At 48.1% G+C, this 12,398-nt stretch overlaps 1 protein-coding gene across 5 annotated transcripts in view; it reads right to left on the bottom strand.

The window, feature by feature from the left end:
- SLC6A11 (solute carrier family 6 member 11) overlaps positions 1 to 12,398 on the bottom strand; it is a 626,328-nt gene that overhangs the window by 25,346 nt on the left and 588,584 nt on the right. For all 5 annotated transcript variants that reach the window (XM_073644516.1, XM_073644514.1, XM_073644515.1 and 2 more), the window contains exon 13: positions 4,782 to 4,882. In XM_073644516.1, the coding sequence (XP_073500617.1) occupies positions 4,782 to 4,882 (101 nt within the window). The remainder of the gene's footprint in view (positions 1 to 4,781; positions 4,883 to 12,398) is intronic.

Here is a 12,398-nt window from a genome sequence, read left to right on the forward strand (position 1 = left end):
GTTATTGGGGTTCAGTAACGTCAGCTGTTCTCCTGCTGTGCGGATGGCAATTTCTCCTGCTTTGTCCACATCCACTGTACTACACATTTTAAAGTTGCTCGAATTACACCTCTGGCTCCTCTGTTTTCATTCTTATCCCTGGGCTCCAGCACCGCCAGTTGGCGCTCGGAAGTGCCGTCTGCACAGTCAACACTTGCTGCGGTGTTATTGGGGTTCGGTAACGTCAGCTGTTCCCCTGCTGTGTTCACGGCAATTTCTCCTGCTCTGTCCATATTCACTGTGCTACTTATTTAAAACTTGCTCCAATTACACCTCTGGCTCCTCCGTTTTTAGTATTTACCCTGGGCTCCAATACCGCTAGTTGCTGCTCAGAAGTGCCGTCTGCACAGTCAACGCTTGCTCCAGTGTTATTGGGATTCAGTAACGTCAGCTGATCCCCAGCTGTGTGTCCGGCAAATTCTCCTGCTTTGTCCACATCCACTGTAGTACGGATTTAAAACCTCCTCCAAATACACCTCTGGCTCTTCTGTTTTTAGTATTTACCCTGGGCTCCAGCACCGCCAGCTGGTTCTCGGCAGTTCCATTGGCTCTTGTACCTTCTGCTACCCATCCGGGTTCCAGTACCGTCAGCTGGTTCTCGGCAGTGTCTTTGGCACGGGTACTCCCTCCTGCCCAGCCTGGTTCCAGCACGCCAGCTGTTTCCGGGTAGTGTCAACGTCACTTTGCCTCCAATGCGTTGTCCTGTCGTGTTGCGGTCGGGTTAGCCGACTCTATGGTGCCTGCAGTTTAGGTGACTCCTATGTGGGCTGCGGGATCTGGCAATGAAGGCTGGTTCCATAGTGCCAATAGGACAAGCACCCTCTGTAGGACTGTGGGTTTTGGTAACTGCGGCCGGCTCGTGGCCTTGAACTTTTTTTTTACATGGGTACCTTCTGCTACCCATCCGGGTTCCAGTACCGTCAGCTGGTTCTCGGCAGTGCCTTTGGATTAGGTGCCTCCTTCTCGGTATCCAAGTTCCACCAACGTCTGCTGGTCCTTGGTAGTGCTTTCTGGCACAGGTACCTCCTGCTTAGTAACCGAGTTCCAGTAACATCAGCTGGTCCTCGGTAGTTCCATTGGCTCTTGTACCTTCTGCTACCCATCCGGGTTCCAGTACCGTCAGCTGGTCCTCGGTAGTTCCATTTGCTCTTGTATCTTCTGCTACCCATCCGGGTTCCAGTACCGTCAGCTGGTTCTCGGCAGTGTCTTTGGCACGGGTACTCCCTCCTGCCCAGCCTGGTTCCAGCACGCCAGCTGTTTCCGGGTAGTGTCAACGTCACTTTGCCTCCAATGCGTTGTCCTGTCGTGTTGCGGTCGGGTTAGCCGACTCTATGGTGCCTGCAGTTTAGGTGACTCCTATGTGGGCTGCGGGATCTGGCAATGAAGGCTGGTTCCATAGTGCCAATAGGACAAGCACCCTCTGTAGGACTGTGGGTTTTGGTAACTGCGGCCGGCTCGCGGCCTTGAACTTTTTTTTTACATGGGTACCTTCTGCTACCCATCCGGGTTCCAGTACCGTCAGCTGGTTCTCGGCAGTGCCTTTGGATTAGGTGCCTCCTTCTCGGTATCCAAGTTCCACCAACGTCTGCTGGTCCTTGGTAGTGCTTTCTGGCACAGGTACCTCCTGCTTAGTAACCGAGTTCCAGTAACATCAGCTGGTCCTCGGTAGTTCCATTGGCTCTTGTACCTTCTGCTACCCATCCGGGTTCCAGTACCGTCAGCTGGTCCTCGGTAGTTCCATTTGCTCTTGTATCTTCTGCTACCCATCCGGGTTCCAGTACCGTCAGCTGGTTCTCGGCAGTGTCTTTGGCACGGGTACTCCCTCCTGCCCAGCCTGGTTCCAGCACGCCAGCTGTTTCCGGGTAGTGTCAACGTCACTTTGCCTCCAATGCGTTGTCCTGTCGTGTTGCGGTCGGGTTAGCCGACTCTATGGTGCCTGCAGTTTAGGTGACTCCTATGTGGGCTGCGGGATCTGGCAATGAAGGCTGGTTCCATAGTGCCAATAGGACAAGCACCCTCTGTAGGACTGTGGGTTTTGGTAACTGCGGCCGGCTCGCGGCCTTGAACTTTTTTTTTACATGGGTACCTTCTGCTACCCATCCGGGTTCCAGTACCGTCAGCTGGTTCTCGGCAGTGCCTTTGGATTAGGTGCCTCCTTCTCGGTATCCAAGTTCCACCAACGTCTGCTGGTCCTTGGTAGTGCTTTCTGGCACAGGTACCTCCTGCTTAGTAACCGAGTTCCAGTAACATCAGCTGGTCCTCGGTAGTTCCATTGGCTCTTGTACCTTCTGCTATCCATCCGGGTTCCAGTACCGTCAGCTGGTCCTCGGTAGTTCCTCAGCTTTCTTGTACCTTCTGCTACATTTCCAAGTTCAAGCTTTTTGAAATGGTTCTTGGTAATCACTCTGGATCTCCCTGACGAGGACCCTGAAGACGAGGACCCTGAAGACCAACCCTAAGAAGACGAGGACCCCGAAGACAATGACCCTGAAGACGAGGACCCTGAAGACCACCCCGAAGAAGACGAGGACCCTGAAGACCACCCCGAAGAAGACGAGGACCCTGAAGACCACCCCGAAGAAGACGAGGACCCCGAAGACGAGGACCCAGAAGACCAACCCGAAGAAGACGAGGACCCCGAAGACGAGGACCCCCGAAGACGACGACCCTGAAGACCACCCCGAAGAAGACCAAGAAGATGACCCTGAAGAAGTTGACCAAGAAGACAAAGAAGAGAAGACAAGCACCAAGATACAGAAAAACAAGAGACAGAAAACCAAGAAGCAGAAATACAAGAAGCTGCAGAACAAAAAGCGGAAGAACATTAAGCATAAGACTAAAAATCAGAGCAAAAGATAATATCTAAATTATAAGCAGAAGATGACTAAGCAGTGTATGGGGGTGAGTCCGTTCCTCCTCGTGGTGCCCCTGGAAAAGACCTGCTGCTGCAGGCCAAACTGAACGCGGACAAATCCTGTTGTAAATCTTTTGTGACGGGCAGAACGAAAGGTGTAATGTCCAACCTTTTATAGATAACAACTACAGGAATGCCTGTCACAAATAAGAATATGATGAAGAAGAAGAATATGAAGAAGATGAAGAAGTAGAATATGAAGAATGTAAAAAAAAGAATAATACGAAGAAGGTGAAGAAGAAGAAGGTGAAGAAGAAGTGGATGAAAAAGATGCTGAGGATGATGAAGGAGAAAGTGTGGGAGAAGTAAAAAAGAAGGTGAAGAGCATGGAAGTAGTGAAACATAAATATCTGACAAAATATAAAAATACTTAACATAGTTAATATTTCCGTAACTCAGAACATAATAAAAAAATATTAATTCCTGCTATTCCATTTGACTGGGCTAAACCTCTATGCCTTTATTGTCTCCCCCACCTCCCCCAATACATTCTACATTATTCTTAGTTGTTTTCCTTCATGTAGAAATAACCTACAAGGAAAGAAAGGGTTTATTTTAATTCCGATATTTATGTCCCATTGACTTGCATTGGTTTCCGGTATCGGAATCGGCGATATCCGATACTTTTTCGGTATCGGTCCGATCCAATCCGATCCGATATTTCCCGATATCGGAAGGTATCGCTCAACACTAATTGTAAATTGTCAGTAGCAATTAACACAAGATATGAGTGCTTAGTAATTATTATAAAAACAAACTATACTAAAACTTATGGTTTAAAATTCGCGCTAATGGTAGTGGATGAAGGACTTCGGGAGAATAAATAACTAAAAAGTACTTTATTGATACAGGTGTTTTAAAAAGATTTTTTTCTAAAAAGCTAAAAATAGACAATATAAGAGATTGGTAAAAATGAGTAAATACATAAATAAATAAATAAATATGGTTCTGAATTAATGGATAGAACGGCTTTCCATAGAATCTTGACGTAGTCGATACTTGGGGGGCAGAAGGGTGGACCTGGTGAAAGAAGAACCGTGTTACGGTATAGTAGTATGGTATGGTATTACGGTACTTAGGGTATTGATTCTTGGTAAGTTTGGTATTTGTGTGGGTTACCGGTTATGATGGGTCTGTATCTCCTTGTGGCAATCCTGAAGGCCTTATGACGGTGGACTCCAGTGTCAATAGGAGGCTTCACATATTCTAGATACCTGAGGTGCAGGAAAAGTACGTTTAGAACTTGGAAGTAATGGACTAGAGGTTATTAGTGGGAGTTGTACTTTACCTGCTATTGTTGTGGCAATCGGTGGGCAACAAGGATTTGCCACAAGGAGATACAGACCCATCATAACCGGTAACCCACACAAATACCAAACTTACCAAGAATCAATACCCTAAGTACCGTAATACCATACCATACTACTATACCGTAACACGGTTCTTCTTTCACCAGGTCCACCCTTCTGCCCCCCAAGTATCGACTACCTCAAGATTCTATGGAAAGCCGTTCTATCCATTAATTCAGAACCATATTTATTTATTTATTTATGTATTTACTCATTTTTACCAATCTCTTATATTGTCTATTTTTAGCTTTTTAGAAAAAAATCTTTTTAAAACACCTGTATCAATAAAGTACTTTTTAGTTATTTATTCTCCCGAAGTCCTTCATCCACTACCATTAGCGCGAATTTTAAACCATAGGTTATTTTATCTAGTACATCTACTATGGACACTTAGTGGTTCACTGTCCAAAATTCGCTGCCTTTGATAGTGAGTAGCCTAATAGCGCCTCCAATATCTACAACTTTATACTAAAACTTACTGCACAAATTCCGGGAGTGAAAACCATCCAACACCATTTAATTAAGAAGAACGGACGGTGCCCAATCATGTCTTCAATATTGTCGTAAAACCGATTGCTTCCTAAAAAACAGAAATGGTGATATTAAAGCAAAATATGAGCCTTCCATTAGCAACACTGCCTGAAGAAAAACGTGCTTAAGTTTCCCGAAGCAACCTGAATTCAGACAAGACTGGCTACAATGGGCATCAATACCACATAGCACAAGATGTCTAATGTTTCAAAGCTCAATTTTAAAAAGCCTATGCTCATTAGACCAGTGTTTCCCAAACTGCAGTCCTCAGGGCCACGAACAGATATAGTTTTCAGGATTTCCTTAGTATTGCACAGGTGATGGAATTATTATCAAGGCATCAGAAATTGCCTCCTGCTCTCACGATTGTGCAATACTAAGGAAATCCTGAAAACATGATCTATTGGGGCCCTGAGGACTGGAGTTTGGGAAACACTGCATTTGGCCTATCTTTCATAGTTTTAGATTTCTAATAAGACCAAGATGTGTCAATTAAAAAAAAACTAATGGTGGGAACTTATCCTAAAGACTGTATTGTAATTTTGCTATTGGGCCTACTGTATTTCCATACCCCTTCAGCTAGTGATGGGCGAACCCGTCACTGTTCGGGTTCGGCTAATATAGCCAAACACTGAACATTTTTTGTAAAGTTCGAATTTGGGTACCAGAACAGTACCCGAACCCCGAACCCGAACACGGTCCCCATTCATGTGAATGGGGGACCCGAATTTGCCTGGTTTTCTGGGCTGTGATTTGCATGACAGCGCAGGAAACACAGACTCAGATCGCGGTAATTGCATTACCGCGGTCAGAGTGTAGCGCCCCGAGGGTTCGGTCGCTACAGAGGTATTGCATCTCACCCAGAGGTGTGATATCTCACTTCCAGTTAAGGATGGAGTGTAGCTCAGGACCCTAACACTCACACGCACTACACCACATTTCCGGGTGGCTGGGCGACAATGCTCCCAAGCGTGAGCACAACTGCCCCTGTCCCTGGCTGGAGTGGGGGGAGGGAACACCTAGAGAGGGGGAACCCGGTAGTGTGTGGGTGGGGAGAGTAGATCCAGGGTGCACTGTAAAGGGGAGTATATATGGTGGGCACCATCTTGGAGTCGGAGAGTAGAGAGTGGGAGAGGAGAGAGAGAAGGAGACTGGGAGCAGGGGCTCTGTATGGACTCTGCTCCGCAGGCAGGCCAAATCTCAAGGCCTGGGCCTGGAGGAGAAGAAAGGAGAGGAGAGGAACGGAGGAAGCTCCAGGAGTGGAGTGAAGGGACCCCAGGGGTGCGGACCGGCCAGCCGCCACCGCCCGCCCGCCGCTACCAGAGTAGGGGGGTCAGGCCAAGAAAGGGAACCGGATCCCTCATCTAGTGGAGGAGAGCAACTACCCTCAGCTAGTAACCGGAGGCCGTGGCATTGCACGTGTACGGCCCCTCACTACACCCGTTAGGAAGGCACCATATAGGACCCAGGGAAACAGAACATACGTTTGCCCGCCAAGGCCCGAGGCAGCTGGACAGAAACGTGGTCAATTGTGGGGTACGACAGGCCAGAGAAAGGACACACGAAGGGGGTCCTGAAAAGCATTCCAAAGGTACCTGGGAGATGGCCGAGCCCCTCACCTGGTGAGCACAGTATGACGTGTGCAGCCATTACCAGCAGAAGTGGCTTGGAGTGTAAAACTGTGAGTAAAGACCCTGGACTGCATCACTGGACTCTGAGTCATAACTGTTGCTCCCGCGCACCATCACTCCCACCATCTGCACTCACTGCCCTGAGGCTATACTCCTCCCGTGGGGAGTTATACTACCCTCTGCTAGGCACACAACATCAGCCTCAGCGGTCTGCCCCGCAGCGACGGTTCTCAATGACCGCAATCCACGGGTGACGTAGTCGGACATTTAAACATTACAAAACCAAATAAACAGATCCGCCACTGGTTTGACCACCCTGAGCCACGGGACCGGGTCGCCGCCACGGAGACTACAACCCCCAGCATTACACAGAGACCCGGCTCCGGGTATTCCCCCACACACACGGCCCAGGGGGCATGTCAAGAGCACTGTGACATCATGCATGACGCCACAGCTGAGACAGGGGACCCAGCGGAAAATAGCTTACCTCGGGTCATAGGTGTCGGCTGATGGTACTACTAGCACCATCAGCCGGTGCCTCCCGCCATTGGAAACAGCGGCCACAGGCACCGCTGGATGGGAGCAGTAGTCTCCCATCCACCGGCATCTGTGCATGACTGAGTGTAAAAAAAGAAATGTTAAAATGAATAAAAATACAGGGTGGGCCATTTATATGGATACACCTAAATTAAATGGGAATGGTTGGTGATATCAACTTCCTGTTTGTGGCACAGTAGTACATGGGAGGGGGAAAACTTTTCCAGATGGGTGGTGACTATGGCGGCCATTTTGAAGTCAGCTATTTTCAATCCAACTTTATTTTTTTCAATGGGAAGAGGGTCATGTGACATATCAAACTTATTGAGAATTTCATAAGAAAAACAATGGTGTGCTTGGTTTTAACGTAACTTTATTCTTTACAAGTTTTTTACAAGTTTATGACCACTTATAAAATGTGTTCAAAGTGCTGCCCATTGTGTTGGATTGTTAATGCAACCCTCTTCTCCCACTCTTGACACACTGATAGCAACATCGCAGAAGAAATGCTAGCACAGGCTTCCAGTATCCGTTGTTTCAGATGCTGCACATCTCGTGTCTTCACAGCATAGACAATTGCCTTCCGGTGGTTTATTATTTTATTTTTATTACAGATGATCAATGGTAGGAATGAGTGAACATTTCAATGTTCAGTTCAGAAAAGTTCGCCGAACAGATTGATATTCGCCGAATTTATTCGCCGAATGGTCGTCAAACATTTCCGAATCCCATAGGAACAATGGGGGGGACAAAAAAAAAATGCATATACTACACCTAAAAATGGGACCAAAATCTGCAAAAACACATCAAATTAGGTATAGACACCAGGGAAGTGCCATCAATTGACCCAGTGTACAAGTACAATAATTATTACTGTGACAGTGACATTTATGCAGTTGCGCTTTACATGTCAAAAGGGGTCACCGACTGGTACAAAAGGAGAGAGCACCCTGCCTGCTAAGACGCACTGCCACGGATGTGGTTTGTAGAACCACTGTGCCACGGACCCCGGAGAGCCTGGTGGGGCGTGACTAAGCAAGCACTGGACTGTTCACTAGAGCCTCTGATGGTGAGGTTAGACTTGGCTCCCAATGAGCGCCAGGTTCCACTCCAGGACAGACCAACGGACACGCAGCAGCTGGACCCAGTAGGAAAGACTATATGGTGCAGCAGGCAGAGTCTGTATCAGAGTGCAGCAGGCAGAGTCTGTATCAGGAGTGCAGCAGGCAGAGTCTGTATCAGGGGTGCAGCAGGGAGAGTCTGTATCAGAGTGCAGCAGGAACAGTCTGTATTAGAGTGCAGCAGGCAGAGTCTGTATCAGAGTGCAACAGGCAGAATCTGTATCAGGAGCGCAGCAGGCAGAGTCTGTATCAGAATGCAGCAGGCAGTGTATGTATCAGAGTGCAGCAGGCAGAGTCTATATCAGGAGTGCAGCAGGCAGAGTCTATATCAGGAGTGCAGCAGGCAGAGTGTATCATGAGTGCAGCAGGTAGAGTCTGTATCAGGAGTGCAGCAGGCAGAGTCTGTATCAGGAGTGCAGCAGGCAGAGTCTGTATTAGGAGAGCAGCAAGGACTGGTACGCAACCTTACACAACTTAGACTGCAGAACAGGAAGGTTCCACTGCAGCCAACCCAATAGATGGAGACCCAATCAGGATTCCCCACATTAAAAAAAATTAGTGGCAGACGCCAGCAAAGAGGCATCAATTTCACTACTGTACAAATAGGGTAAATAAGAGCCACACCTCCTCCAGTACAGCTAACGCAGGAGATGGAGACCTAACCAGGAGTGTTCACATTGCCCTAAATGAGGGCCCAACACCACCGAAGTGACATCAATGTCATCAAAGTACAAGTACTTTAATGCAGACCCAAACCTGTCCCACTACAGCCAACCCAATGGATGGAGACACAATCAGAATTCTCCACATTTTTTAAAATTAGGGCCTAAAACCTGCAGCAGCAGCAGCAAGAGCAGGCACAGAAGCCATATCACAGACTGCAATTTCAAGAGATCAATGCAGCACACTCAAAATGACAACATCGCCTACTCTGTACAGTCTGCATTTGGGGTGCAAAAGTCCTTGGAGATCCATGACTTGTTCATCTTGATGAAAGTTAGGCGGTCTACACTTTCAGGGGACAGCCAGGTGTGCTTATCTGTCAAGACACTACCAACAGTCCTGAAGACATGTTCAGAGAGAACACTGGCTGCCGGTCATGATAAAACCTCTAAGGCGTGAGAGGTGAGCTCAGGTCATTCATCTATTTTTGAAGACCAAAATGTAAAAGGGTTCAAACCCTCCCTGATGGTATTGATATTGAACTCTAGATACTCCTGCACCATCCTCTCCAGTCGTTCTACACGTGTCAGATTTGTACTCTGTTGTGCTGGTGCACGAGCTGCAGAAAAAATGTGTGAAAGGACTCCCAGAAATTGCTTCTGCCACTTACTCTGCTGCTGCTGGTAATGTTTTGGCCTTGACGAACTGACGTGCCGGAGGTTGAAAGACTACAGCTGCGATGCACACTGTGTGCCTCACTGTTATCTTGGGGAAAACCTCTATTAAGGTTGCTTAAAAGCTTGTTTCAATACTCCAACATAAGCGGGTTCCTTTCCAGGGCGGGAATCATCTGCCAAAATTGACTCTTATAACGTGGATCTAACAGAGTGGCAACCCAGTAGTCAGCATTATTTTGAATCCTAACTATACGGGGATCATGCTGCAGATAGTTCATCAAGAAGGCACTCATATGTCGGGCCCTTCCAGGAGGTCTAAAGCCAGGCTGTATTGTGGGCTGTGTAACACTGATGCTTGCTTTCTCAGTCCCCTCCTGCCAACCACGTTCAAACGAGAGGCGATGATTATCCTCTTCATCCTCTGACAGCTACTCGCCCATCACCTCTTCCTCCTCCATCACCTTCACTAACGGTTTGCCTGCTATCACCAAACCCCCTCAATTGCTGTAATCCACCATCACTTGGCATCCGCCTGTGTGATGACAGTCTAGAAATTTGAGACATTGGAATCCCTTCCGCATCCTCTTCTTCTGTTGACACCATCTCCTGATGCAGGTTATTCAAAGTTTGCCTCAGCATGTATATGACCGGAATAGTGATGCTGATGATGGCATCGTCAGCGCTAACCAGTTAAGTAGCCATTTCAAAACCGTGCAGAAGGGTGCAGAGGTCCTTAATCTGTTCCCACTCCGCAAACATGATATGCCCCAAGTCCTTACTGCGTTGCCCCAAGCTATACGTCATGACATACTGCGTCAGAGTTCGTTGCTGCTGGTACAGTCGCTGCAACATGTGCAGAGTGGAATTCAACATCACAGATCAACCTGTTAACTGGCACGGACAAAGACCTCTGTATCAATGCAAGTCGATGACATGAGGAGTGCGAACAGCGGAAGTGAGCACACAGCTTCCGTACTTTGTGAAGCAGCTCATCCAGGCCAGGATAGTGGTGGAAAAATCGCTGTACCACCAAGTTGAGGATGTGAGCCATGCAAGGCATGTGCGAGCTTGCCTTGGCCTAGGGACACTAACAGGTTTGCACCATTATCGCACACGGCCTTCCCTAGCTCTAGGTTCAGCGGAGACAGCCATTGCTCAAACTGAGCATGGAGAGTTGCCCACAACTCTTCACCTGTATGACTGTGATCTCCAATGAATATTAATTTGAAGACTGCCTGATTACGGTGAGCCCTTACTGTGCAGTACAGAGGTGGGGTGTATTCGCTCCGCACCCTTGGAACGTGTGTCTCGTTAAGGCAGAGGTTGAGTGCGCAGGTGGAGGCCCTAGAGGAGGTGAAGGACGAAGAAGCAGCGGAGGAAGTGGTAAATACAGAGGTTTCTTCTGAAAGCCTTAGGGATTCCAGGATTTGTGGAGCAGCCCTTCCCCGCCTGCCCCTACAGCCACCAGAGTCACCCAGTGCCCAGTCAGCGAGATGTAACACCCTTGGCCATGCTTACTCGTCCAGGTGTCTGTGGTGAAATGCACCCTGGCACACGTAGATTTAGAAAAGGAACAGGTGATATGGCTGCGACATGCTGGTGTAGTGCAGGCACAGCATTCTTAGAGAAGTAATGGCGACACGGCAACTGGTACTGGGGGACTGTGACGGCCATCAGTTTTTGGAAACCATCTGTATCTACCAGGCGGAAAGGCAGCATTTCCACGGCCAACAGATTGGAGATGGCGGAGTTCAACCTCTTAGCTTTGTCATGCGTAGGATGAAACAATCTTTTACGTGACCATAACTGCGGGACCGAGGGCTGGCTAAGGTGCTGAGAGAGGGTGGAGTATGGTGAACTGGAAAAACTGGTGGAGCGTGAGTGAGGTGCAGATGTTACAGTGGACTGAGAAACATGCAGTGTGCTTGGTGAAACAAACACAGCAAGCGTGTCCACTTCCGTTACAGCTGATGGGCTGTCACTCAGCCTGACTGGAGCAGGTAAAGAACTGGAATTTCTGCGATGAGAGACCTGCGTGACAATACTTTGCATGGTAACAGAGGAGGAGGAAGAAGCAGCGGATGCATTTGATGCTGCAGCTGATGGTTGTTGAGGTGCGCTGGTCCGCATTTCAGCGCAGTAAGATTCCCAGTGTAAAGAATGTTTTTTGAGCATGTGAACATTCATGCATGTAGTAGTCAAATTATTGCAGTTTTTCCCTCTACTGAGTTTTTTATCGCAAAGTTTGCAGATAACGTGAGGTGGCTCATCCTTTGCAGTGACAAAAAAGGCCCATGCTAGGCAACCCTTGCTGCCCCTGCGAGCTGCAGACCCGTGACCGCTGCTGGCCACAGCCATGGTTGTGGCTAAGGATGCAGTACTCCTTGAACTTGCATCACTTCATGTCTGCGCCGTAGTGCAAAATGCAACCTCCTTGTCTTCCTCCTCCACATCCTCAGATGAGCTAATCGGCTGCATGACTCTGGGTTCACACCAAGTAGGATCTTCAACCTAGTCATCATCCAATGTGTTATCTCTTTCCTCGCCCTCAGAGTAACCCCTCTCCTCTTGTTGCCCTGACAGTGCAGTACAGTCCGCATGAGCCTCAGGTATGTGAGTGTCATCTGGATCACCTCCCTCCCCTGCGGTTAACGTCTGGTGACGAGGGTCAGGAACCTGCTTGGACCCTACTTCGTCCTGCCCCGAATCCAAGCTAAAAAAATGTTGTGCATTGGTGCAGATGATTTCCTCCCTTTGACTCTGTGACTGGAGTACACTTGAAGCTCATCAAGAGAATGCCAAGAGTGTGCAAAGCAGTCACCAAAGCAAAAGGTGGTTACTTTGAAGAACCTAGAATATAAGACATATTTTCAGTTGTTTCACACTTTTTTGTTAAGCAAATAATTCCACTTGTGTTAATTCATAGTTTTGATGCC

Source organism: Phyllobates terribilis, unplaced genomic scaffold (genome assembly GCF_046119375.1).
Source record: "Phyllobates terribilis strain yellow unplaced genomic scaffold, ASM4611937v1 Scaffold_8__6_contigs__length_399053987, whole genome shotgun sequence".
Taxonomy (NCBI): domain Eukaryota; kingdom Metazoa; phylum Chordata; class Amphibia; order Anura; family Dendrobatidae; genus Phyllobates; species Phyllobates terribilis.